Source organism: Zosterops lateralis (genome assembly GCF_965231275.1).
Source record: "Zosterops lateralis genome assembly, chromosome: 28".
In the NCBI taxonomy this organism is placed as follows: Eukaryota; Metazoa; Chordata; class Aves; order Passeriformes; family Zosteropidae; genus Zosterops; species Zosterops lateralis.
In genome coordinates, this window is record NC_139788.1 from 3,420,824 (window position 1) to 3,447,998 (window position 27,175).

The 27,175-nt window shown below is 58.3% G+C and overlaps 2 protein-coding genes and 2 long non-coding RNA genes across 6 annotated transcripts in view; all 4 read left to right on the top strand.

Moving 5' to 3' along the window:
* The first annotated feature begins 618 nt into the window (after positions 1–618).
* Positions 619–27,175, top strand: part of LOC310920013 (uncharacterized protein) — a 44,065-nt gene continuing 17,508 nt past the window's right edge. Inside the window, exons 1-5 of one of the 3 annotated variants that reach the window (XM_083879688.1) lie at positions 619–641; positions 904–958; positions 1,204–1,263; positions 1,548–1,616; positions 5,177–5,395. In XM_083879688.1, coding sequence (XP_083735814.1) covers positions 955–958; positions 1,204–1,263; positions 1,548–1,616; positions 5,177–5,395 — 352 coding nt within the window. In that variant the 5' untranslated portion in view covers positions 619–641; positions 904–954. Of the gene's footprint in view, positions 642–903; positions 959–1,203; positions 1,264–1,547; positions 1,617–3,075; positions 3,156–3,824; positions 3,910–5,176; positions 5,396–27,175 lie in introns of those variants that run through there. The other 2 variants (XM_083879690.1, XM_083879689.1) reach the window with 2 other exon arrangements.
* On the top strand, positions 17,312–17,990 carry LOC310920025. The gene is made up of 3 exons (XR_014591901.1): positions 17,312–17,378; positions 17,633–17,687; positions 17,947–17,990. It is a non-coding gene; the product is annotated as an uncharacterized lncRNA (long non-coding RNA).
* LOC310920021 lies at positions 20,680–22,307 on the top strand. Its single transcript, XR_014591898.1, has 5 exons — positions 20,680–20,777; positions 20,951–21,011; positions 21,273–21,320; positions 21,606–21,635; positions 22,101–22,307. It is a non-coding gene; the product is annotated as an uncharacterized lncRNA (long non-coding RNA).
* LOC310920015 (interferon alpha-inducible protein 27-like protein 2A) overlaps positions 23,152–27,175 on the top strand; it is a 46,228-nt gene continuing 42,204 nt past the window's right edge. The window contains exons 1-5 of the transcript XR_014591887.1: positions 23,152–23,226; positions 23,511–23,566; positions 23,817–23,876; positions 24,163–24,192; positions 24,657–24,893. The gene's annotated coding sequence lies outside the window, so the exon portion shown is untranslated. Of the gene's footprint in view, positions 23,227–23,510; positions 23,567–23,816; positions 23,877–24,162; positions 24,193–24,656 lie in introns of the transcript that reaches the window.

A 27,175-nucleotide genomic window follows, 5' to 3' on the forward strand; every position in this document is an offset into this window, starting at 1 on the left:
GTGCCTCCCTGTGCTGGCCCAGCTGCACCAACCTTCAACCACTGCTCTGGCACAGGGACAGATGTGGGGAGGTGGAGTTTGGGGGTCCTGGGAGCTGCAGGGGGGCAGAGGAATGCGTTGTGTGGGTGCAGGGAGCAGGAGAAAGGGCGGTGCAGGGTGGGGCTGTGGCTGGTTTTTGGGGCTGCCCGGTGGACATGAGGCAGGTGGAGCGGCTCCAGCTCTGCTGTCAGACTGCCCGGGGCCCTCACCAGATCCGTGAGTTTTCACTGTTCAAGAAAAGCCCCGTGAAGGCCCAGGAGCCCTGGCACAGGCCTGAGGAGCCCCGGCCCAGGCCTGAGGAGCCCCGGCCCGGCGCCTCCTTCCCCATCAGCTCCCACACCTCCCGTCCGGGGTGAAAGGGCTCCCTGGGGGACACCCCCAGGGTCCAACCCCGAGGACGGGAGAGCTCCAGACCCTCTCTAACAGAGGCAGCGACATCAAGAGGAAAAGAGGCAGTAAAACTCAGTCAACCGTTTCAGAACTTCTTGAAAATCATCTGACCTGACACACCCTACCTAACTTGATTTTTCCGGCAGACTTTGGCCCCTCAGAGGACAATAGACATACAAGAGGTTGGTGGTGTGGGGTGCTGCAGCCCCGAGGTAGGTGTTTGGGGCCAGCACCCATTCCCTGAGGGGGAGACAATAACGGGGGGCTGCTCACCTCCTTGCACTGGGCCAACAGCCAGCGAGCTCTGGGTCCAGCAGGAGCTTAGGCTGAGGCTGAGGGGTCTCTTCTTCTGAGGGAAGGTCCAGGGTCTCCTTGGTGGGAGAAGGCTGGCTGGGGGCGATTGTGCAGGGCAGCAAAGACCCACTGCCCCCACCTGCCACCTATGGAAAAATGTCTTGTTCTTGCTTCCTGAAGGAGCAGCCTTAGAGCAGACTCATTGCAGCTGTCACTCCCACTCAGACGACAATGGGTAAGCTGGGTGGCTTTTAGGGTCGGGAATATGGGCCCTGACATGGGACAGATTGTGGGGGCATGGGGAACCTGGGGTTTCTCCCTTGTCCCCTCTCATCCCGGGCATCTGCAAGGCTGAAGGAGGGATGGGCCAGGAGAGCTGCTGCTGCCACAGAGACCCTGCTGTGCCTGGCACAGCATGCTGGGCTCCACTGGAAGCACTTCAGTTCCCCACTCCTACCGATCTGATATTTTCCTTCTTAGATTTGATTATAGCTGCCGTTGCACTCCTCGTTGGAATCATCATTAGACCTGCAATTGTAGGTGAGACTTTCGCATGAGATGAGCAGCGCTTGGCTTAGTTTGGGGACCTGCTGAGAGGGAAGGGACACGCTGGTCCCTGCCTGGAATTCTGCCTGTCCCCGCTGCTGCAGCCCTGCACACTGTTCCTCTCCTGCCGCCCATGGGGTGTCCCCGTCCCTGCACCCCCAGCCCTCCCTCCCTGCTCTGGTCCCTGGGGGCTTTTGGGGAGGCTGGTTCTGGTGCTGGTGTCAGGGGGAGATGTGGGTCACAGAGAGCACCCTAACACTGCTCTGTCCTCCCTGCAGCACTGATGAAGGGTGAGCCCATCGACTTCTGTATGAATTTCAAGTATTATGGCTTCAGTTTCACTATCGGTGAGTGGGGAGGGCAGGGAGCTGGGCTGTGCTGGGTGGGAAACACAGAGCTGTAGCCTGGGCTTCTTGTGGAGCCAAATCAGCCCTTGAACCCCTCACTGGTCTGAATCCAACCAAAATCTAGTGAAGGGATTAATGCCCAGTGTGGTGGGAAGAGCCAGGACCTGCTGCGGTAGGGGTTATGGCTCAGGGCATCAGGGGCTGTGCAGGCAGGTGTCGGCTCTGTGGCAACAACTCCCGTGTCCAGTCACCAGATGCAGAAAGGGAGACCAGAAAGGGGTTGGGTGTGCTCAGGGAGCAGAGCTCACTGCTGGCCAACTCCCTGGCACAGTCTGGGGAGACCCTTACTAGGGTGTAGCCTTCCATGTGCCCCACCACACAAACCATTCAGCTTTGGCTGCATCCCAAAGCATCCCTTCACCCACAAAGGGCAGCCAAAAACCAACAAAACACCAGCCTGAGCACTTCCAGACGCTGAGGGGCTCTGGTCCAAGGCACACATGGGTTGGCCACGGCCCCAAACAAGAGGAGCTCGGGGGTGGCTGCAGACACAGGGGCCATACGGGCAGTGCCTGCGCCTGGGCTGCACCGGGCAGAGGCTGATGACGGGACTGGGGGTGGGCAGGAGGTGCTCCCCACAGTCCCTGTACAAACTCTGCCTTCACCATGGTCACTGGCTCCTTCCAGGCACTGGACGACTTTGTTATAAACTATGTTTGATTCACCTTGTGCCAGTGACAGGTGACAGACTGGGTTCACAAGTGCTGTGTGTCCCATGCTGTGCCCCATGTGTGACCTCAGGGCTCACCCCAGACTCAGTTGAGTTTCAGTTCCTGTATTGTCTCTCTTCCATTCCTCAAATACATGCATTATGCAACAGTGTTGGTAAACAAGGCAGCAGAGTATTTCCCCAGCACCCTGAGCTTTGGCATCCCAGGGCAGTGCCAGCAGCATGTCCAGGGCCTGGGGTGCCCATGGGAGCAGAGTCCAGGGCCTGGGGTGCCCTGTGTGGCCCCACTGCCTGCACTGTCCTGGGTGTGGGGACACCTGATGGCAGCAGGGAGGTGAGATCTGGGGGATCTGCTCCTCCGTGGGGTGCTCCCCCTTGCTAGGGGGGATGGTGGGGGCCCTGTGCTTTGGCCAGGCAAGCCTGGGGGCCCTGGGCTGATTTCTCTTCCTCTACATCAGGACTCGTCACAGTTGTTGGTTGTTGTGCTGGGGCTGGGCTAGAGGTGATTTTCCTCCCGGGGCTGCTCTGGGGCTGTGCTTTGGGTTTGTGCCGAGCCCAGGGCTGATGATACAGAGGTGTTTGGTTAGTGCTGAGCTGGCCCAGAGCCGAGGCCTTTCCTGCCCCTCCCACGGCCTCGCTGGGGAGGGATTTGGGAATGTGGGGCAGGTTGGGAGGAGACCTGACAGCGACAGGTGACCCCAACTGGCCAGTGGGATATCCCAGACCGTGTGACATAAAATGAGTGCACAAAGGAGGGGACATTTGCAATGATGGCGTTTCTATTCCTACGGGGTCCTGCTCTCCTGGAGGTGCCGAATCCCTCCCTGCCCACGGGAAGCAGGGAATGAATTCCTGGGTGTGCTTTGCTTGCGTGCACGGCTTTTTCTTTCCCTATTAAACTCTTTATTTCAACCCACGAGTTTTCTGGCTTTTAGCTTTCCCCTCTCTCCCGGATCCCGACGCGGGGTGGAGGGGTGGGGGTGATGAGCGAGCGGCTGCGCGGTGCTCGGGGCTCGCTGGGGTTAAGCTGCGACAGCCACCAAGGCTCCCAACAGGGCTGTGGTTTGGCTGCCGTGCAGTGACCCCCCGGTACATAGCGGGACCCTGGAACTTGTCTGCCGTCACCCCACACTCTGGAACCCGCCTGGTGCCCGGCAGGGCCCCCCACCTCTGTCCCGTGCCCTCCTTGCTGTATCTGACCCGCCCCCCGCCCCCCCGAATAAAGACTCATGCTCTGCCCCCTTTATGGGCATGGCTGGGACGGAGCGGCCCCAGGGCGAGCGTCGGGTCCTTTCCAGTCCAAAGGACACTGAGGGCAGGTGAGGAACGCTGCGGGCAGGTGGGCACTGCGGGCAGGTGGGCACTGTGAGCAGGTGGGCACTGCAGGCAGGTGGGCACTGCGGGCAGGTGGGCACTGTGGGCAGCATGAGCAGCAGGGGCAGCAGAACTTTCCTGTCCTCTTCATTTTCCTTTTCCTCTTCCTCTACTCCCTCCTGCCCTCCTGCCTTTTCCCCTCCCAGCCGTGAGACAGAGGAGCTGCCACTGGGGCAGTTGCTCGAGCAGGTAAAGGACTGGAACTCGGGTTCACTGCCAGGCTGGGGGGCTGTGCGTGCTGGGGCCAGAGAGACTCAGGGGGCTGCTGTGAGGGAGGGGCAGCACTGGCCTGGAGCTGAAGGTTTCTCTCTTGGTGCCAAAATCGGGCTGACATCTGTCCTGCTGTCACTCGGTGCAGGAGACTCTGGCAAGTTGTCCAAGAAGAAGCCAAATGCAGATGAGGGACCCAAGAAGCAGACAAATTCAGGTGAGGAATCTGGGGATGAGACAAATCCTGGTGACAAATCCAAGGATGAGGCTAGTCCAGGTAAAGTGCAGGGGAAGTTTAAGTTAGACATCAAGAGGTGTTAGGTTATAGGTTGGACTTGATGGCCTCAAGGGTCTTTTCCAACTTAGTTCATTCTGTCATTCTTTGTGCCTTACCAAAAGAAGCCAACTTCTCAATAGATGCCTGATCCCGAGATCCCAGCCAGGCAGCCTGGTAGGCACTGGGAAGCCCCAGCAGTTTGGCCACCCTCTGAAGAGCTGGGGATGTGCTGGAGTGGCAGGTGCCCTAAAAGCAAAAGTGCATTGCAGGGGCTGTAGTGGTGGTGGGTGTGCAGTGGGGACCAGGTACCTGTTAAGTGCCTTGGGATTGGCTGTGCTGCAGGAAGGAATCCCAGTGGTGAGTGTTTCCAGCCCTGCTCTCTCTCCTCCTGCACAGGGAGGGGCTGGCAAGGCAGTGGGTGGGCTTGTTATGAACACTGATGCATCTTGTGCTGGTGACAGACAGGGCTGACCCGTGCCCTGTGTCCCAGCAGGGTGTGTGGGCACTCTGGGCTGTGCCCCTTCTCCCTTCTCCTCCCAGCCTGGGGGGCAGTGGGACCCACCCCAGCAGTGGCCTCTTCCCAGGGGTCTTGAGGGGCTGGGGGAGATGAAGGAAGGGAGAGGCTGGAGGCTCTGGGATCCTGCTCTGCTCAGGGGAGCTTTGCTGTGCGTGCTGCTGTCTTTCCTGCCCTCCTGCCTTTTTCTTTCTCAGGGAATAATGGGAAAGCCATTGCACCTGCCATCGGAGCTGCCATTGGTGCTGCCATTGGAGCCATATTGCGAGCAGGTGAGAGTGTGGCACTGGATGAGCAGCACTTGGGTTCACTGCCAGGCTGGGGGGCTGTGAGTGCTGGGGCCAGAGAGACTCAGGGGGCTGCTGTGAGGGAGGGGCAGCACTGGCCTGGAGCTGAAGGTTTCTCTCTTGGTGCCAAAACTGGGCTGACATCTGTCCTGCTGTCACTCGGTGCAGGAGACTCTGGCAAGATGTCCAAGAAGAAGCCAAATGCAGATGAGGAACCCAAGCAGCAGACAATTTCAGATAAGGAATCTCGGGATGAGACAACTCCTAGTGATGAGCCCGAGGAGGAGACAATTTCATATGAGGAGTCTGGAGATAAGAAAAATCCTGGGGATGAGCCTGAGGAGGAGACAATTTCATATGAGGAATCTGAGGATGGGACAAATCCTGGTGATGAGCCTGAGGATATGGCTGATCCAGGTAAAGTGCAGGAGAAGTTTAGGTTAGAGATCAGGAAAAAATTCTTCATGGAAAGACAGACTGGGCACTGGAATCATCTGCCCAAGGAGAAAGTGGAGTCACCATCCCTGGACATGTTGAAAGAAAGTCTGGACATGGCACTCAGTGCCATGGTTTAGTTGATGAGGAGGTGTTAGGTCATAGGTTGGACTTGATGGCCTCAAGGGTCTTTTCCAATCTAGTCCAGTCTGTCATTCTCTGTGACTTCTCAAGAGAAGCCAAGCAGATGCCTGATCCCGAGATCCCAGCCAGGCAGCCTGGTAGGCACTGGGAAGCCCCAGCAGTTTGGCCACCCTCTGAAGAGCTGGGCATGTGCTGGAGTGATAGATGCCCTGAAAGCAAAAGTGCATTGCAGGGGCTGTAGTGGTGGTGGGTGTGCAGTGGGGCCCGGGTACCTGCTAAGTGCCTTGGGATTGGCTGTGCTGCAGGAAGGAATCCCAGTGGTGAGTGTTTCCAGCCCTGCTCTCTCTCCTCCTGCACAGGGAGGGGCTGGCAAGGCAGTGGGTGGGCTTGTTATGAACTCTGATTCATCTTGTGCTGGTGGCAGGTGACAGACGGGGCTGACCCGTGCCCTGTGTCCCAGCAGGGTGTGTGGGCACTCTGGGCTGTGCCACTTCTCCCTTCTCCTCCCAGCCTGGGGGGCAGTGGGACCCACCCCAGCAGTGGCCTCTTCCCAGGGGTCTTGAGGGGCTGGGGGAGATGAAGGAAGGAGGAGGCTGGAGGAGCTGCTGCTGCCTCTGGGATCCTGCTCTGCCTGGCACAGAGTGCTCAGCTCTGCTCAGGGGAGCTTTGCTGTGCGTGCTGCTGCCCTTCCTGCCCTCCTGCCTTTTTCTTTCTCAGAGAATATTAGGAATGCCATGGGAACTGTCATTGGAGCCACAGTGGGAGCAGGTGAGAGTGTGGCACTGGATGAGCAGCGCTCGGGTTCCCTGGCCTGTCCCAGCCTCGTGTGGTGCTGGGCTGGGCTGGGCTGGGCTGGGGGCTGCACGTAGCAGGGCTGGGGAGAATTGGGGTGCAGGTGGGGTGGAGGAGGGGCAGCCCTGGCCCCTGCCTGGAATTCTGCCTGTCCCCACTGCTGCAGCCCTGCACACTGTTCCTCTCCTGTCGCCCATAGGATGTCCCTGCACCCCCAGCCCTCCCTCCCTCCTCTGGTCCCTGGGGGCTTTTGGGGAAGCTGGTTCTGGTGCTGGTGTCAGGGGGAGCTGTGGGTCACAGAGAGCACCCTAACACTGCTCTGTCCTTTCTGCAGGAGCGGCACTGGCTGGGCTCCCGGTGGCAGTCGGCGCTCTGGGGTTCACAGGAGCCGGCATCGCCGCCGGCTCCATCGCTGCCAAGATAGCGGCCGCAGCTGCCGTCGCCGACGGCGGCGGACTGGCAGCCGAGGGCGCTGTGGACGTACTGGAGTCGATAGGCTAGTGGGGATGGCAGAGGAGCTGGGCTTCATCTGCATGGCAGGGAACACAGGCTTGTGGCCTGGGCTGGCTCTAGAGCCAAAGCAGCCCTTTAACTCCTCACTGGTCTGAATTGCTCTGAACTCTCTGGGTTCTGGCTGCCCAGGAGGAGTCCTTGGCTGGCTGTGCCCAGTGCTCGGTCCCTCAGCAGGCAGCCTCGATGTTCCTGGGATTTCACCCCTCGTTCTGTCTTTGCAGGAGATGCAAGTTTGTCTATTGTTACGAAAATGGGGCTGACAGCTGCCCTGGGCTCAGCTGGTGCAGCAGGCGGTGCGTGTGTGTCCGAGTGAAAGAGACCTCCAAGTGACAAGCCTAAAAAAGGATGAAAATCCAAGTGACAAACCCAAGAAAAAGTAACTTGAGTGACAAACATGAGGAGGAGACCACTGCAGACAAGGAACCCAAGAGAACCCAAGGAGGTACCTGATCCCAAGCCTTGCCATGCACAATGGCTGGTGCTGGGAAACCCCCACAGACCCCTCGGGGCTTTGCCTCCCCTTTTAAAAGCTTTGCATTCTCCCGAACAGGGAGTGCCCTGAAGCCAATAAAGGTTCTTTGCCTGCAGCAGAGATGGTGTTTCTTTGTCTCTGCAGCTCCTGGGTGATGGTGGCATTCGAGGGTGACAGAGCACAGGGGATGTTCAGTCCCCAGGACTGAGCCAGTCCCTGATGGTGCCCCCAGTTCCCCTGCACTCGGTTTGGGGCAGGTGTGGAGTCACAGCCCACAGCAGAGGAACAAAACCAGTGTGACTTTTGGGAACACCATGTGGGAACCACCAGGAGTTGCTGTGCAGGTGATCAGCTGCAATTTTAACTGTGGCTTAAAAGCTGCTGAACCTTCCCCATATGAAATCTGTGAGATTCTGCTTTTCAGCTGTGTATTAGTTCTGGAAACTGCTTTTGGATTCCAACATCATAGAGGAAATAGGATGGATGCACTCTTTTATTAAGGTTAAAAGTTTTTAATCACTTTTCCAGAATACAGATACGATTGAAACAAAAACTGTTTTGAGGGTCTCCATAATTCACTGATTAATACCATACATTGAACTCTATAAAGTCTCGTATAAGAAAATGTCTGTTTAATATAGGGTACGATGCACTGGTGACCTAGTTACATCTTCTGAAGTAACACTTTGCAGTTTTATAGCACCTTTCATCACGGGGCTGCAAAGCAGCCTATGGAATTCTGCCTCCTAATGCCCAAACGAGGTAGGAAAGTCAGGCCAATTTACAGAGGGTACAACCCAGGTACAGATTGGAAGGGACAAGACATGAGGTGCCATCGATCCTCAGGAGTGACGGGAAGTGTGGGCTGGGGCTGGGGGATGAGTTGGTGGCTGAGCTGGGGAGAAAGTTCAGGTGCCACCACCCTCACCCTTCTCTCCAAAGCTGCAGCCTGGCTCCCAGCAGGTCAAAAAGACCTTTCCAATTGCTCTGGCTGTTTGTGGTATAACTATGCAGAAGAGAGGATTCAAAGCCCAGGACTCGCAGGCCCAAGCCCCTCTGTTGACATGTCCAAAGGCTAAGAATCAAGACAACCAAGCTGGGGTGTGTGGCTTGTGCTGCCTGAAAGAAATAAAGTTTAAAAAAAACTCCTGGGTATATGTTAAAAGTTTAAGGTGTTAAAATCCTCTTAATTGTTGTATAATAAATGTATTAATGTTATAAATAATTTGTAATTGTAAGTCCCTGTGATGTAGCAGTGGGGGCCACTTCCGTGGTCCCCCTGCAAAAGCAGGGGGGCCTGTTTGCTCACTAGAAGCCAACAGCCCTACTCCCCGCGGGGGTGAAATGTGGCACCTTGACCGCCCGTGCGCCCCCCCACCGCTGCCGCCACAGAGCCACCGGGGGCCAAAGCAGCAACCCCTGCCACCGCCTTAGAGAGGGCCAGGGCATGGCTGCTCAATGCTGTAGAAGACCCCAACCCACCATCGGACACGTGCGCCCCCACGGCCGCCAAAGAACTGCTAGAGGCCAGAACAGCAGCACGGCCAATATCGCCACGAGGCCGAAGCTGCCACTGGGGTGGCATGGCACCATGAGACCCCAGCTGCCGCCGGGGCCAGAGCCCCCGGGCCACCGGAGCCAGCCCACCGCCACTGCTGCCACTGAGCCGCCGGAGGCCAAAGCAGCCAGAGCCCCTGACGGCGGCCCTGCTCCCCCACCACAGCCCCCTGGCCAGCTGCCACCGGGCCACGCCGTGCACCCCTGCAGATGCTGCTGCCACTGGGGCGGCGTGGCCCCCCCACCATCAGGACTGCGAGACCCCCGAGCTGCCAACAACTGGCCTGGACCCGTGCTACCTTCCTCGAAGTGGCCGCCGCAGCCTCCACTAGCGTGGCCCCGTGTGCCCACAGCCCCAGCCACTACTGGCCCAGCCCCGCCGCTGCAGAGCAGCCCGGACCCCCACGCCCCCACAGCCGCCGCAAAGCAGCCGCCGCTGCCAGCGTGGATCTACCCCCGCCACCGCCAAGTCTGGCCCCAGGCCCCTGCCAAGTTCCCAAGCTCAGCCACCATGTGCGCCCCATCGGCACATCCTAGCCGTGTGCGTTCCATTGGCATGGAAATGAGTAAAACACCCATAAAGCCCCGCTGTGAACTGGGACATATTCAGCACCAAAAGTCCCCCGCCAAAACAAACCAACGCAAAATCTAGACCCACAAAAGACAGTACTGAACTGGCTATGCCATAAAGTGTTGATAAATAGTTTTTTGTATCTCACTGTAACTTAAAATGTGCCCAAGGGGGAAGATAACCCCACATCGGCCCGGCAAAAGTGAGCTCCAGGCACACCTGCGAGGGCGGGGCTCCCGGCTCGGCAGTGACCTGAGGCTGCAAAGCCGAACAGACCCTTCTCCTCACGGGTGAACCAGGAAGAGCAGACCATCCCTCGAGCTACCCCTTTGAGAGCTGATCAGTAAAGGCATTTTAAGGAGAAAAATATTATCTCCGCCCATTTTTAACACTGCCCACATCCATTTGGGCCCGCCAAGATTGAAACCATCTTCCTGGGATTGATGCTGAGATTTGGGGTGTAAAGCTTTGGTTAACTTCACTGTCTCACTTTTGCTTTTGGGCCTCTGTGACTCTCTGGCTTTTTGAGTATGGAGGCCTGCTGCTCTTGCATTTGTGCTTTGGCTCCAGCCTGCCGAGCTTCTGTGCTTCTTTGCCCTGGTCCTAGCCCTCTCTCTGTCCTTTTTGCCCTGGCTCCAGCTTGTCTTTTGCCTCTTCTGCCCTCGTGGGCTCTTGCTCGCCCTTGCCTCTGTCCCACCCCCCTCTGTCCCGACCACCGCCCTGCGGCTTCGTCCCTGTGCTCCTGCCTGAGCCGCCTGCGTCCAACCCTGCCCGCCTCCCATCCAGCCCACCCTGCTGCCCCATCCCCCCGTGAGCCTGTCCAGGCCCCCACCCCTCCTGCCCGAGCACCCACTCCCTCACCGCGTGTCCGGTGCCCGTCGCCGCGGGAGCCGTCCAGAGGCAGCCGCGAGCACATCCCGCATCGTGCGGGCATGGACGGCACCCCCCGGGCTGCTGCTGGTGGTAACTCCCGCTGTTTGCCTCTGGCTTCCTCTCTATGTCTCTCTCACCATTCCTTTTCCGTTTTTCTTTCTCCTTCTCTGTCTTTTCCAGCACCTTTTAGTAGAGTAAATTCTTTCTTTGTTAGTTTTTTCATTATCAATAAATGGTTTTCAGATACACTGTTGTCTCAGTTTACTTAATTTCATCCTAGACCATCTATTTTAAAGGAATTCCTCACAGTTCCCCACTGTGGAAAGCCACAAGCTTCCTGCAGGGAAAACCCCAGGGTCCAAAGTTCTGGAGACTGGGGAGCCCCAGCCTCGCTCCTGCTGAATCAGCAACATCAAGAGTTGATGAGAATGGAAGCAAAACTCAGTGACTGAGCAATTTCTCCTGGATTACCTGTCCTGACACTCCCTATTGGGATGTTTCCTGCAGCACTTTGACCCTCAGAGCACAGTACACCCAGGAGAGGGGGGTGGGGTGGGGTGCTGTGTTCCTGCAGTGGGTGTTTGGGGACAGCACCTTCCTCTGAGGGGGGACAACAATGGGGGCTGCTCACCTGGGTGCACTGGTGTAGAGAGAGAGATAAGATAAAATGGAGTTCCAAGCTGTGGGATGCACCTGCAGAATGCCATGGGAGCACAGAGCAGCTTATCTCTGCTGATGTTGGGAAGAAATGCCACGTGGTGGATGCTCTAGGGAGAGGAATCTGCTGGAACCCTCCACACGCCCCAGCACATGATCACTCCTTACAAGGACATTAGGAAAATGTCTGCTGATATGGCAATGTCTGATAGGTCATTTAACCATATAAGGAAATACTGGATCTTGAAGAAGGGTATAAAACCAGCTCCTTCCTCTCAAGAAATATTTCAGTATCCGTGTGGGCCTGAGTCTGCAGGTCCATTTACACACCAGCAAAGCAGCGAGGTAGCCTGGGTGGGGGCAGAGGGGTTTCCTCTTTCTGGGGTGGCTGGAGTCTCCTGGATGGGAGAGGGGTGGCTGGGCATTGCCACACAAGGTGGCAAATCCCCACTGACCCCACCTGCCACCTCGGGTAAAAATCTTGTTCTTGCTTCCCAAAGGACCCGGGTTAGAGCAGATTCATCACTGCTCTTGCTCCCACTCGGCCGACCATGGGTAAGTTGGGTGGCTCATTGGGCCCAGGGATACATGACCTCCAGTGGGACAGATGGGGGGGGGGGGGGGGGGCGGGGTGGAGAGAGGTGGGCACGGGGACCCTGCGGTTTGTCCCGTCTCCCCTCTCCTCCTGGGCGTCTGCAGGGCTGAATAAGGGTGGGGCTGGGAGAGCTGCTGCTGCCACCGGACCTCTGCCCTGCCCAGCACAGGGCATTGTGCTCCAGCCACGACGAGCTTAATTTCCCCACTCCTGCCCTTATGTCATTTTCTTTCTTATTTGCAGTTGATGCCACCACTGCAATCGCAACCGCCGTTGTAGTTACTGTACTCATCATTGGATTTACTATCGTAGGTGAGAATCTGGCATGGGATAAGTAGTGTTTGGGTTAACTTGTGGTGCTGCTGAGAAGGAAGGGGCAGCACTGGCCCCTGCCTGGAATTCTGCCTGCCCTCACTGCTGCAGCCCTGCACACTGTTCCTCTCCTGCCGCCCATGGGGTGTCCCCGTCCCTGCACCCCCAGCCCTCCCTCCCTGCTCTGGTCCCTGGGGGCTTTTGGGGAGGCTGGTTCTGGTGTCAGGGGCACGGGGAGATGTGGGTCACAGAGAGCACCCTAACACTGCTCTGTCCTCCCTGCAGCACTCAAAAATGGTAAGGGGATGTTCTGCGGTGCAACGAAGTCTCGCAGTGGATCGTTTTCCTTCTGTTTTAAAACTGGTGAGTGGGGAGGGCAGGGAGCTGGGCTGTGCTGGGTGGGAACAGGGAGCTGTACCCTGGGCTTACTCTGCAGCCTGATCTGCCTCTGAACACCACACTGGTCTGAATGTGCCAAAACTGTGGGATAGGGATCAATCCCAATGTGGTGGGAAGAGCCAGGACCTGCTGGGGTCGGGGTCAGGGCTGAGGGCATCAGGGGCTGTGCAGGCAGGTGTCTGCTCTGTGGCAACAACTCCACTGGTCCAGTGGCAGCCGTGGCCAGAGGTGGAAAGGGAGAGCAGAAAAGGGGCTGGATGTGCTCAGGGAGCAGAGCTCACTGCAGGCCAACTCTCTGTCACAGACTGAGGAGACCCTTGCTGGAGAGACATTGCTGGCTGTCCCTGCCTCGTGCTTGTCCATCAGCAGGAGGCCTCGATGCTTCTGGGACATGACACTCCTCTCTTTGCTGGAGAGAGAAGAATGGCCTGACTCTTTCCTCTGAGCAATAGCCTGTTGCATGCCGGCACAGAAACATCTCCCTGTGTTCAATGCAAAGGAGAAAAATCACAAGATTCCTTCCTTCCAAGCAATCTGACTCACCTTCAAATGGCAGAGGCTGGAAAGCCAAATCCCTCAAATAGCTTCCGCTTAAAATGGTTTGGATTAATTTTACTCATAAAACCATAAAACAATGAATGAAGAGTGCCAGAGTGTCTGTGTGGGGATGCTTGGTGTGTGTCATGGCTCAGGTACCTGCCCCACACCGGGGCATGTGCTGTGCTCCAGCAAGGGCTTGCAGCAGGCAGCGTTTGCAGCCTTGCTCCCTGTCCCCCTGCACAGCCAGGGGCTGCTGAGCCCTGAGCCCTGAGAGCCCTGGCAGTCCCTGGCACCGCGGCAGTGCTACAGCAAATCCTCAGGGCAGCAGGGCACTGCACTGCAGGGCCGGCAGAGCCCCAGGGCTGAAGTGGGTGCATCTGTGCAGCCTCGGGCTCAGGACACCCACTCACATTGACCTGGGCTGGGACAGGGCTGCTGCTGCTGCTGCCAGACACGCTCTGCCCCACTGCTCCTGCAGGGCTGGGCACTTGTCTTGGGTCCTGGGAGCCGTGTCTGGGCTCCTCAGGGTGGGGTCACTGGGGATGAGCCATGCAGGAGCTCCTGGGGAGGAGCTGGAGGAACATCCTGGGGGGAGCATGGCTGTGTCAAGCTCTGGGGGCTTTAGGGAACTGCTTTTTAGTCGTGGGGGTTTTTTTTGTTGTTGTTGTTGTTGTGGTTTTTTTTTTTTTCTTGTTGTTGTTTATTTGTTCGTTTGTCGTTTTTTGTGGGTTTTTAAAATTGTTTATTTTTTGACTGAGGGGGTTTTTTGTGCTGTTGCTTTTGGGCCTTGGTGACTCTCCTGCTTTTGGTGTCTGTGGTCCTGTGACTCTTGCATTTTTGCTTTTTCTTAGGCCCGCCGAGTTTCTGTCCTTTTTGCCCTGGCTCCTGCTTGTCTTTTGCCTCTTCTGCCCTCGTGGGCTCTTGCTCGCCCTCGCCTCTGTCCCACCCCCCTCTGTCCCGACCACCGCCCTGCGGCTTCGTCCCTGTGCTCCTGCCTGAGCCGCCTGCGTCCAACCCTGCCCGCCTCCCATCCAGCCCACCCTGCTGCCCCATCCCCCCGTGAGCCTGTCCAGGCCCCCACCCCTCCTGCCCGAGCACCCACTCCCTCACCGCGTGTCCGGTGCCCGTCGCCGCAGGAGCCGTCCAGAGGCAGCCGCGAGCACATCCCGCATCGTGCGGGCATGGACGGCACCCCCCGGGCTGCTGCTGGTGGTAACTCTCGCTGTTTGCCTCTGGCTTCCTCTCTATGTCTCTCTCACCATTCCTTTTCCGTTTTTCTTTCTCCTTCTCTGTCTTTTCCAGCACCTTTTAGTAGAGTAAATTCTTTCTTTGTTAGTTTTTTCATTATCAATAAATGGTTTTCAGGTACACTGTTGTCTCGGTTGCCTTAATTCCATTCCAGACCATCTATTTTAAAAGAATTCCTCACAGTTCCCCACTGTGGAAAGCCACAGGCTTCCTGCAGGGAAAACCCCAGGGTCCAATGTCCTGGAGACTTGGGAGCCCCAGCCCCGCTCCAGCAGGCTCAGCAACATCAAGAGTTGGTGAGAATGAAAGTGAAACACAGCAATTAAGCAATTTCTCCTGGATTACCTGTCCTGACACTCCCTATTGGGATGTTTCCTGCAGCACTTTGACCCTCAGAGCACAGTACACCCAGGAGAGGGGGGTGGGGTGGGGTGCTGTGCTCCTGCAGTGGGTGTTTGGGGACAGCACCTTCCTCTGAGGGGGGACAACAATGGGGGCTGCTCACCTGGGTGCACTGGTGTAGAGAGAGAGATAAGATAAAATGGAGTTCCAAGCTGTGGGATGCACCTACAGAATGCCATGGGAGCACAGAGCAGCTTATCTCTGCTGACGTTGGGAAGAAATGCCGTGTGGTGGATGCTCTAGGGAGAGGAACCTGCTGGAACCCTCCACATGCCCCAGCACATGAGCATATCTTAGAAGGACATTAAGAAAGTGTGTTCCTGATGTGGCAATCTCTGATAGGTCACTTAGTGATAAAAACCATACAAGGAAATACCGAGTCTTGGAGAAGGGTATAAAACAAGCTCCTTTCTCTCAATTGTCCCCCTGTGTGTCTGAGTCTGCACCACCTTCGTTTACACACCAGCAAAACTGCCAGGTAGCCCTGGGAAGGGGAGGAGCCTGGGATGAGGCTGAGGGGTCACTTCTTTATGGGGTGGCCAGGGTCTCCTGGATGGGAGAGGGATGGCTGGGTGTGATTGTGCAAGGTGGCAAAGCCCCACTGACCCCACCTGGTGCCTCGAGAAAAAATCTTGTTCTTTCTTCCCAAAGGACCTGGCTTTGAGCAGACTCATCAGAGCTCTCGCTCCCACCCAGCCGACCATGGGTAAGTTGGGGGGCTTATGGGCCCAGGGGCATGGGGCCTGCAGTGGGACCGCGTGGATGAGGCACGGAGACCGTGGGGTTTGTCCCTTCTCCCCTCTCCTCCCGGGTGTCTGCAGGGCTGAAGGAGGGTGGGGCTGGGAGAGCTGCTGCTGCCACCGGGCCCCTGCCCTGCCCAGCACAGGGTACTGGGCTCCAGCTGGAAGGAGCTTTAGTGCCCACACTCCTGCCCACCTGTCATTTTCCTTCTTATTTGCAGTTCCCCAACTTGCAATCGGAGCTGCCATCCTAATTGTTATATTCTATTATGAATATAAATATAGAGGTAAGAGTTTGGCATGGGAGGAGCAGCGTTTAAGTTCACTTGGGGAGCTGCTGAGAAGGAAGGGGCAGCACTGGCCCCTGCCTGGAATTCTGCCTGTCCCCGCTGCTGCAGCCCTGCACACTGTTCCTCTCCTGCCGCCCATGGGGTGTCCCCGTCCCTGCAGCCCCAGCCCTCCCTCCCTGCTCTGGTCCCTGGGGGCTTTTGGGGAGGCTGGTTCTGGTGTTGGTGTCAGGGGGAGATGTGGGTCTCATGCACATTTCCATGTTAATGAGTGGGGAGGGCAGGGAGCTGGGCTGTGCTGGGTGGGAACACGGGGCTGTACCCTGGACTTACTCTGCAGCCAAAGCAGCCTTTGAACACCTCACTGGTGTGAATGTGCCCAGACTGTGGGATAGGGATCAATCCCAATGTGGTGGGAAGAGCCAGGACCTGCTGGGGTCGAGGTCAGGGCTGAGGGCATCAGGGGCTGTGCAGGCAGGTGTCTGCTCTGTGGCAACAACTCCACTGGTCCAGTGGCAGCAGTGGCCAGAGGTGGAAAGGGAGAGCAGAAAGGGGCTGGATGTGCTCCTGGAGCAGAGCTCACTGCAGGCCAACTCTCTGGCATAGACTGAGGAGACCCTTGCTGGAGAGACATTGCTGGCTGTCCCTGCCTCGTGCTTGTCCATCAGCAGGAGGCCTCGATGCTTCTGGGACATGACACTCCTCTCTTTATAGATGGGAATTCTGACTACCACTACCAGTGATCAGAAGCAGATTGGATTCCTTCCAAGCAGACTGATTCATGTCTTCCCAATGCTGGAAATGGAAATGCCCTGCTGACCCCCAGATGCCTCTTTAACAGATTTGGATTGCCTTGAGCCATCAATGCTTTGAAAGCTTAATAAAAGTGCATTGCAGATGTGGATGTGTGTGGTGATGCCCGGTGTGTGTGTTTGCTCACTGGTGCCAAGCCAAGCAGGAGCTCCTGGGGTACGGGAGGAACATTCTGGGGGCACCATGGCTGAGGTGGCAGCCACAGTAATCTCTTACAGCAATGACTGGCATCTTGGGGCTGACATTGAGCACTGACTCTGCTGTCTGTGTGTGCAGTGAGCAGGGCCAGTGATGTGGGGCTGTGCTTGGCACCCGGGGGTCCTGGCAGGGAGATGTGGGTCCTGTGCCAGGGCTCCCGGTGCTGTCATGGCAAAGGAGGTGGGCAGGGCCGTGGGGCTGTGGGAGGTGGGTGCCCCCCTGTGCTGGCCCAGCTGCACCAACCTTTAAACACTGCTCTGGCACAGGGATAGATGTGGGCATGTGGAGTTTGGGGGTCCTGGGGGTGAAGGGGGGCAGGGGAACGAGTTGTGTGGGTGCAGGGGGCAGGAGAAAGGGCGGTGCAGGGTGGGGCTGTGGCTGGTTTTGGGGCTGCCCGGGGGACAGGAGGCAGGTGGAGCGGCTGCAGCTCTGCTCTCAGACTGCCCGGGGCCCTCACCAGATCCACGGGGTTTCACTGTTCGAGAAAAGCCCCGTGAAGGCCCAGGAGCCCTGGCACAGGCCTGAGGAGCCCCGCCCCGGCGCCTCCTTCCCCATCAGCTCCCACACCTCCCGTCCGGGGCGAAAGGGCTCCCTGGGGGACACACCCAGGGTCCAACTTCAAGGACAGGAAAACAGCAGCCCTTTATTAGTAGAGACAACATCCTCCAGAGGAAAAGAGAAACTAAAAATCAGTCCTAGAACTTCTCGAAAATCACCTGACCTCCCGGTCATACCCCAGCTGGATTTTAGCGGCAGCCCTCGGCTCTGCAGAGCACAGTAGAAAGATCCGACCTTGGTGGCCTGGAGTGCCGCGGTCCCGAGGTGGGTGTTTGATGACAGGACCTTTCTCTGAGATCGGGACAATAACGGGAGTTGCTCATCTCGCTGCACCGGCAGAGCAGCCACCGAGCCCTGGGCTGGGCAGGAGCCGGGGCTAGAGCTGAGGGGTCTCTTGTGAGGGGAGGGGGCAGCCTGTGGGGTGGGAAAGGAGTCGCTGGGGTGATCTTGCAGGGCAGCAGAGCCTTTCGTGCCCCTCCTGCTGCCCAAGATAAAAATCTGCTTCTTCCTTTCCAAAGTACCAGGCTTAGAGCAGTCTCATCGCACCTCTCACTTCTGCCCAGCCGACCATGAGTAAGTTTGGGGGGATCGCGGGGTCGGAGGTGCGGGACCAACAGAGGGACTGAGGGAGCGGGGCACGGGGACTCTGGGGTTTGTCTCTTCTCCCCTCTCCTCCTGAGTGTCTGCAGGGCTGATGAGGGGTGGCGCTGGGAGAGCTGCTGCTCCAGGGCCCCTGCCCTGCCTGGCACAGGGCACTGGGCTCCAGCCGGGAGGAGCTTCAGTGCCCAAACTCCTGTCCTTCTGCCATTTGCCTTCTCATCCTTATATACAGTTCCGGTCATAATCCTTTTGGGCGTCACCGTAGGAGCTGCAGCTGTCGGTAAGAGTTTGGCACGGGATGAGCAGCGTTTGGGTTCATTTGTGGTGCTGCTGAGAGGGAAGGGGCAGCACTGGCCCCTGCCTGGAATTCTGCCTGTCCCCGCTGCTGCAGCCCTGCACACTGTTCCTCTCCTGCCGCCCATGGGGTGTCCCCGTCCCTGCACCCTCAGCCCTCCCTCCCTGCTCTGGTCCCTGGGGGCTTTTGGAGAGGCCGGTTCTGGTGTCAGGGGCAGGGGGAGATGTGGGTCACAGAGAGCACCCTAACGCTGCTCTGTCCTCCCTGCAGCAGCAGCAGCAAAGATGCAAATGAGGGATGTTACTGTGATTCCCAAAGGTGTGTATTTCTGTATTGGTGAATTTGGTGAATAGGGAGGGCAGGGAGCTGGGCTGTGCTGGGTGGGAACACGGGGCTGTACCCTGGGCTTACTCTGCAGCCAAAGCAGCCCTTCAACTCCTCACTGCTCTGAATGTGCCCAGACTGTGGGATAGGGATCAATCCCAATGTGGAGGGAAGAGCCAGGACCTGCTGGGGTCGGGGTCAGGGCTGAGGGCATCAGGGGCTGTGCAGGCAGGTGTCTGCTCTGTGGCAACAAATCCTGTGTCCAGTGGCAGCAGTGGCCAGAGGTGGAAAAGAAGAGCAGAAAAGGGCTGGATGTGCTCAGGGAGCAGAGCTCACTGCAGGCCAACTCTCTGGCACAGACTGAGGAGACCCTTGCTGGAGAGACATTGCTGGCTGTCCCTGCCTCGTGCTTGTCCATCAGCAGGCAGCCTCGATGCTTCTGGGACATGACACTCCTCTCTTTATAGAAGAAAAAGAAACAGACCAACCTTCAATCAGCAGCCAAAGCCAAAGCCGTGCTGTCCAGAGAAGAACTCCTGAATACCACTACCAGTGATCAGAAGCAGATTTGCTTCCTTCCAAGCAGCCTGATTTGTGTCTTCCCACTGCTGGAAATGGGAAGCCCCTGCTGACCCCCAGCTTCCCCTTTAGCAGACTTGGATTTGCTTGAGCCATCAATGCTTTGAAAGCTTAATAAACATGCATTGCAGGAGTGGGTGTGTGTGGTGATGCTTGGTGTGTGTCATGGCTTAGGTACCTGCCCCACACCTGGGCATTTGCTGTGCTCCAGCAAGGGCTTGCAGCAGGCAGCGTTTGCAGCCTTACTCCCTGTCCCCCTGCACAGCCAGGGGCTGCTGAGCCCTGAGCCCTGAGAGCCCTGGCAGTCCCTGGCACCGCGGCAGTGCTACAGCAAATCCTCAGGGCAGCAGGGCACTGCACTGCAGGGCCGGCAGAGCCCCAGGGCTGAAGTGGGTGCATCTGTGCAGCCTCGGGCTCAGGACACCCACTCACATTGACCTGGGCTGGGACAGGGCTGCTGCTGCTGCCAGACACGCTCTGCCCCACTGCTCCTGCAGGGCTGGGGACTTGTCTTGGGTCCTGGGAGCCGTGTCTGGGCTCCTCAGGGTGGGGTCACTGGGGATGAGCCATGCAGGAGCTCCTGGGGAGGAGCTGGAGGAACATCCTGGGGGGAGCATGGCTGTGCTGGCAGCTCCAGTGGTGGCTCACAGAGGTGGTTGGGGTCTCAGGGGGGGAGATTGAGTTGTGAGTCTGTTGCCTGTGGGTGCAGGGCCAGTGATGTGGGGCTGTGCTTGGCACCCGGGGGCTCCTTGCAGGGAGCTGTGGGTCCTGTGCCAGGGCTCCCGGTGCTGTCACGGCAAAGGAGGTGGGCAGGGCCGTGGGGCTGTGGGAGGTGGGTGCCCCCCTGTGCTGGCCCAGCTGCACCAACCTTCAACCACTGCTCTGGCACAGGGACAGATGTTGGGAGGTGGAGTTTGGGGGTCCTGGGGGCTGCAGGGGAGCAGAGGAATATGTTGTGTGGGTGCAGGGAGCAGGAGAAAGGGCGGTGCAAGTTGGGGCTGTGGCTGGTTTTGGGGCTGATGGACAGGAGGCAGGTGGAGCGGCTGCAGCTCTGCTCTCAGACTGCCCGGGGCCCTCACCAGATCCATGGGGTTTCACCGGTCGGGAAAAGCCCCGTGAAGGCCCAGGAGCCCTGGCACAGGCCTGAGGAGCCCCGGCCCGGCGCCTCCTTCCCCATCAGCTCCCACACCTCCCGTCCGGGGCGAAAGGGCTCCCTGGGGGACACCCCCAGGCTCCGACCATGAGGACGGCAGACCCCTAGTCCATCTCTAGCAGAGGCATCAATGTCAAGAGTTCAGGAGGAATTGGAGCGTTTCAGAACTTCTGGATAATCATTTTACCGGGCACACCCTATCTCGATCTTTCCGGCAGCCATTGACATCAGAGAACAACAGACACACAAAAGGTTGGTGGTGTGGGGCGCTGCGGTTCTGTGAGGGTGTTTGGGGACAGCAACCTTTCTCTGAGGGGGGACAATAACGGGGGACTGCTCACCTTGGTGCACTGGTTTAGAGAGGGAGGTAAGATAAAATTGAATTGCAGGCTGTGGGATGCCATGGTAGTCCAGAGAAGCTTATCTCCCCTGACCCTGGGAAGAAAAGCCACATGGCAGATGCCTTAGGAAGAGTAAACTGCTGGAAGCTTCCACACACCCCGACACATGATCACCCTTTAGAAGATCAAGAAAGTGTGTCACTGATGTGGCAATGTCTGATAGGTCATGTAATGAAAATAACCATATAAGGAAACCATACTGGGTCTGAAGAATGATTTAAAAACCAGCTCCTTCCTCTTGATACATGTTGCAATTTCCGTGTGGGTCTGAGTCTGCACCTCCTTTAGTTACACACCGACGGAGCAGCCAGGTAGCCCTGGGCAGAGCAGGAGCCTGGGGTGGGGCTGAGAGGTCTCTTCTTTCTGGGGTGGCTGGAGTCTCCTGGGTGGGAGAGGGGTGGCTCGGTGTGACCATGCAAGGTGGCAAAGCCCCGCTTATCCCACCCAGTGCCTCGGATAAAAATCTTGTTCTTGCTTCCCAAAGGACCAGGCTTAGAACAGACTCATCGCAGCTGTCACTGTCCCATCTCCCCAGCCGACAATGTGTAAGTTGGGGGGCTTATGGGGCCAGGGGCACAGGACCCACAGTGGGACTGTGTGGACAATGCACGAAGAACCTGGGGTTTGTCCCTTCTCCCCTTTCCTCCCGAGTGTCTGCAGGGCTGAAGGAGGGTGGACCTGGGGGAGCTGCTGCTGCCACCGGGCCCCTGCTCTGCCCGGCACAGGGTGCTGGGTTCGAGCGGGGAGGAGCTTCAGTGCCCAAACTCCTGTCCCTCTGTCATTTTCCTCCTCATCCTTATATACAGTTTCGGACATATTCCTTTGGGCAGTCATCGAAGTACTTGCAGCTTACGGTAAGAGTTTGGCATGGGATGAGCAGTGTTTGGGTTCATTTGTGGTGCTGCTGAGAGGGAAGGGACAGCACTGGCCCCTGCCTGGAATTCTGCCTGTCCCCGCTGCTGCAGCCCTGCACACTGTTCCTCTCCTGCCGCCCATGGGGTGTCCCCGTCCCTGCACCCCCAGCCCTCCCTCACTGCTCTGGTCCCTGGGGGCTTTTGGGGAGGCCGGTTCTGGTGCTGGTGTCAGGGGGAGATGTGGGTCACAGAGAGCACCCTAACACTGCTCTGTCCTCCCTGCAGGAAGAGCGCGTCGCGACCAGAATGCCGAAGGTGGGTATTTCTGTATTGGTGAGAGGGCAGGGCAAGGAGCTGGACTCTGATGGGTGGGAACACGCGGCTGTACCCTGGGCTTACTCTGAAGCCAAAGCAGCCCTTCAACTCCTCACTGCTCTGAATGTGCCCAGACTGTGGGATTGGGATCAATCCCAATGTGGTGGGAAGAGCCAGGACCTGCTGGAGTCGGGGTCAGGGCTGAGGGCATCAGGGGCTGTGCAGGCAGGTGTCTGCTCTGTGGCAACAACTCCACTGGTCCAGTGGCAGCAGTGGCCAGAGGGAGAAAGGGAGAGCAGAAAGGGGTTGGATGTGCTCCTGGAGCAGAGCTCACTGCAGGCCAACTCTCTGTCACAGACTGAGGAGACCCTTGCTGGAGAGACATTGCTGGCTGTCCCTGCCTCGTGCTTGTCCATCAGCAGGAGGCCTCGATGCTTCTGGGGCATGAAACTCCTCTCTTTATAGGTGGAAACCAAAGACAAGGCCAGAGAAGAAATCCTGATTACCACTATCAGTGATCAGAAACAGATTTGCTTCCTTCCAAGCAGCCTGATTCATGTCTTCCCGTTGCAGCAACTGGAAATGGCCTGCTGACCCCCAGCGGCCCCTTTAACAGATTTGGATTGCCTTGAGCCATCAATGCTTTGAAAGCTTAATAAAAGTGCATTGCAGATGTGGATGTGTGTGGTGATGCTTGGTGTGTGTCTTTGGTCACTGGTGCCAAGCCAAGCAGGAGCTCCTGGGGTATGGGAGGAACATTCTGGGGGCACCATGGCTGAGGTGGCAGCCACAGTAATCTCTTACAGCAATGACTGGCATCTTGGGGCTGACACTGAGCACTGACTCTGCTGCCTGTGTGTGCAGTGAGCAGGGCCAGTGATGTGGGGCTGTGCTTGGCACCCGGGGGCTCCTTGCAGGGAGCTGTGGGTCCTGTGCCAGGGCTCCCGGTGCTGTCATGGCAAAGGAGGTGGGCAGGGCCGTGGGGCTGTGGGAGGTGGGTGCCCCCCTGTGCTGGCCCAGCTGCACCAACCTTCAACCACTGCTCTGGCACAGGGACAGATGTGGGGATGTGGAGTTTGGGGGTCCTGGGGGTGAAGGTGTGCAGGGGAATATGTTGTGTGGGTGCAGGGGGCAGGAGAAAGGGCAGTGCAGGGTGGGGCTGTGGCTGGGTTTTGGGGCTGATGGACAGGAGGCAGGTGGAGCAGCTGCAGCTCTGCTCTCAGACTGCCCGGGGCACTCGCCAGAACCTCGGGGTTTCACTGGTCGGGAACAGCCCCGTGAAGGCCCAGGAGCCCTGGCACAGGCCTGAGGAGCCCCGGCCTGGCGCCTCCTTCCCCATCAGCTCCCACACCTCCCGTCCGGGGTGAAAGGGCTCCCTGGGGGACAGCCCCAGGCTCCGAGCCCGAGGACTGGAGATCTCTAGTCCTGCTCTAACAGAGGCAGCAACATCAAGAGTTAAGGAGAAAGTGAAACTGAGCGAGCAGTTTGAAATTCTCGGAAATCATCTGAGCCACCCAAGCCACACCTTTGCTTACTGGTGGGACCTTTCTGGCAGCCCTTGGCCCCTCAGAGCACAACAGACACACAAGAGGTTGGTGGCCTGGGGTGCTGCGGTCCCGTGGTGGGTGTTTGGGGACAGCGCCTTTCTCTGAGTGGGGACAATAACAGGGGCTGCTCACCTCACTGAACCAGCAGAGCTGCCACCGAGCCCTGGGCTGGGCAGGAGCCGGGGCTGGAAAAAGTGGGGTCTCTCTTGAGGGGACGGAGAGTCCTGCTGGGTGGGGAGGGGTGGCTGGGGATGATCGTGCAGGGCAGCAGAGCCCCTCAGGCCCCTCTTGCTGCCCGAGATATAAATTGTGTTCTTGCTTCCCAAAGGACCAGGCTCAGAGCCGACTCCTCGCAGCTCTCGCTGCCTCCCCAGGTGACCATGGGTAAGTTGGGGGCTCGTGGGTCAGGGTCGGGGGACCCAGAGTGGGACTGTGAGTAGCGGGGGGCACAGAGACCGTGGGGTTTGTCCCTTCTCCCCTCTCCTCCCGAGTGTCTGCAGGGCTGAAGGAGGGTGGGGCTGGAAGAGCTGACGCTGCCACCGGGCCCCTGCCCTGCCCAGCACAGGGCACTGGGCTCCAGCCGGGAGGAGCTTCAGTGCCCAAACTCCTGCCCTCCTGTCATTTTTCTCCTTAGCCATCCCTCCAGTTGGCATTGCATTCCTTCTGGGAGTCATCGTAGGAGCTGTAATTGTAGGTGAGAGTTTGGCACGGGTTGAGCGCTGTTTGGGGTTCACTTGTGGTGCTGCTGGGAGGGAAGGGGCAGCACTGGCCCCTGCCTGGAATTCTGCCTGTCCCCACTGCTGCAGCCCTGCACACTGTTCCTCTCCTGCCGCCCATGGGGTGTCCCTGTCCCTGCACCCCCAGCCCTCCCTCCCTGCTCTGGTCCCTGGGGGCTTTTGGGGAGGCCGGTTCTGGTGCTGGTGTCAGGGGGAGATGTGGGTCACAGAGAGCACCCTAACACTGCTCTGTCCTCCCTGCAGAAGCAGCGCATCGCGCCTGGAATGCTCAAGGTGGGTATTTCTGTATTGGTGAGTGGGGAGGGCAGGGAGCTGGGCTGTGCTGGGTGGGAACACGGGGCTGTACCCTGGGCTTACTCTGAACCCAAAGCAGCCTTTCAACTCCTCACTGCTCTGATTGTGCCCAAACTGTGGGATAGGGATCAATCCCAATGTGGTGAGAAGAGCCAGGACCTGCTGGGGTTGAGGTCAGGGCTGAGGGCATCAGGGGCTGTGCAGGCAGGTGTCTGCTCTGTGGCAACAACTCCTGTGTCCAGTGGCAGCAGTGGGCAGAGGTGGAAAGGGAGAGCAGAAAGGGGCTGGATGTGCTCAGGGAGCAGAGCTCACTGCAGGCCAACTCTCTGGCACAGACTGAGGAGACCCTTGCTGGAGAGACATTGCTGGCTGTCCCTGCCTCGTGCTTGTCCATCAGCAGGAGGCCTCGATGCTTCTGGGACATGACACTCCTTTCTTTATAGGGGAAAAAGAAACAGACCATGCTTCAAGCAGCAGCCAAATCCAAAACTGTGCTGTCCTGAGAAGAACTCCTCATTACCACTACCAGTGATCAGAAGCAGATTTGCTTCCTTCCAAGCAGCCTGAGTTGTGTCTTTCCACTGCTGGAAATGGGAAGCCCCTGCTGACCCCAAGCTTTCCCTTTAGCAGACTTGGATTGCCTTGAGCCATCAATGCTTTGAAAGCTTAATAAAAGTGCATTGCTGGTGTGGGGTGTGTGTGGTGATCCTTGGTGTGTGTCATGGCTCAGGTACCTGCCCCACACCTGGGCATTTGCTGTGCTCCAGCAAGGGCTTGCAGCAGGCAGCGTTTGCAGCCTTGCTCCCTGTCCCCCTGCACAGCCAGGGGCTGCTGAGCCCTGAGCCCTGAGAGCCCTGGCAGTCCCTGGCACCCCGGCAGTGCTACAGCAAATCCTCAGGGCAGCAGGGCACTGCACTGCAGGGCCGGCAGAGCCGCAGGGCTGAAGTGGGTGCATCTGTGCAGCCTCGGGCTCAGGACACCCACTCACATTGACCTGGGCTGGGACAGGGCTGCTGCTGCTGCCAGACACGCTCTGCCCCACTGCTCCTGCACGGCTGGGCACTTGTCTTGGGTCCTGGGAGCCGTGTCTGGGCTCCTCAGGGTGGGGTCACTGGGGATGAGCCATGCAGGAGCTCCTGTGGAGGAGCTGGAGGAACATCCTGGGGGGAGCATGGCTGTGCTGGCAGACACAGTGGTGGCTCACAGAGGTGGTTGGGGTCTCAGGGGGGAGAGATTGAGTTGTGAGTCTGTTGCCTGTGGGTGCAGGGCCAGTGATGTGGGGCTGTGCTTGGCACCCGGGGCTCCTTGCAGGGAGCTGTGGGTCCTGTGCCAGGGCTCCCGGTGCTGTCACGGCAAAGGAGGTGGGCAGGGCCGTGGGGCTGTGGGAGGTGGGTGCCCCCCTGTGCTGGCCCAGCTGCACCAACCTTCAACCACTGCTCTGGCACAGGGACAGATGTGGGGATGTGGAGTTTGGGGGTCCTGGGGGGTGAAGGGGGGAAGAGGAATGCGTTGTGTGGGTGCAGGGGGCAGGAGAAAGGGCGGTGCAAGTTGGGGCTGTGGCTGGTTTTTGGGGCTGATGGACAGGAGGCAGGTGGAGCAGCTGCAGCTCTGCTCTCAGACTGCCCGGGGCCCTCACCAGATCCACGGGATTTCACTGTTCGAGAAAACCCCGTGAAGGCCCAGGAGCCCTGGCACAGGCCTGAGGAGCCCCGGCCGGCGCCTCCTTCCCCATCAGCTCCCACACCTCCTGTCCGGGGCGAAAGGGCTCCCTGGGGGACACCCCCAGGGTCCAACTTCAAGGACAGGAAAACTGCAGCCCTTTATTCGTAGAGACAACATCCTCCAGAGGAAAAGAGAAACTAAAAATCAGTTCTAGAACTTCCCGAAAATCACCTGACCTCCCGGTCATACCCCAGCTGGATTTTAGCGGCAGCCCTCGGCTCTGCAGAGCACAGTAGAAACAGCCTGGAGTGCCGCGGTCCCGAGGTGGGTGTTTGGGGACAGCACCTTTCTCTGAGATCGGGACAATAACGGGGGCTGCTCATCTCACTGCACCAGCAGAGCAGCCACCGAGCCCTGGGCTGGGCAGGAGCCTGGACTGGAGCTGAGGAGTCTCTTGTGAGGGGAGGGGGCAGCCTGTGGGGTGGGAAAGGAGTCGCTGGGGGTGATCTTGCAGGGCAGCAGAGCCTTTCGTGCCCCTCCTGCTGCCCAAGATAAAAATCTGCTTCTTGCTTTCCAAAGTACCAGGCTTAGAGCAGTCTCATCGCAGCTCTCGCTTCTGCCCAGCCGACCATGAGTAAGTTGGGGGGATCGCGGGGTCGGAGGTGCGGGACCAACAGAGGGACTGAGGGAGCGGGGCACGGGGACTCTGGGGTTTGTCCCTTCTCCCCTCTCCTCCCGGGTGTCTGCAGGGCTGATGAGGGGTGGACCTGGGGGAGCTGCTGCTCCAGGGCCCCTGCCCTGCCCGACACAGGGCACTGGGCTCCAGCCGGGAGGAGCTTCAGTGCTCAAACTCCTGTCCTTCTGCCATTTGCCTTCTCATCCTTATATACAGTTCCGGTCATAATCCTTTTGGGCGTCACCGTAGGAGCTGCAGCTGTCGGTAAGAGTTTGGCACGGGATGAGCAGCGTTTGGGTTCATTTGTGGTGCTGCTGAGAGGGAAGGGGCAGCACTGGCCCCTGCCTGGAATTCTGCCTGTCCCCGCTGCTGCAGCCCTGCACACTGTTCCTCTCCTGCCGCCCATGGGGTGTCCCCGTCCCTGCACCCCCAGCCCTCCCTCCCTGCTCTGGTCCCTGGGGGCTTTTGGGGAGGCTGGTTCTGGTGTCAGGGGGAGATGTGGGTCACAGAGAGCACCCTAACACTGCTCTGTCCTCCCTGCAGCAGCAGCAGCAAAGATGCAAATGAGGGATGTTACTGTGATTCCCAAAGGTGTGTATTTCTGTATTGGTGAATTTGGTGAAT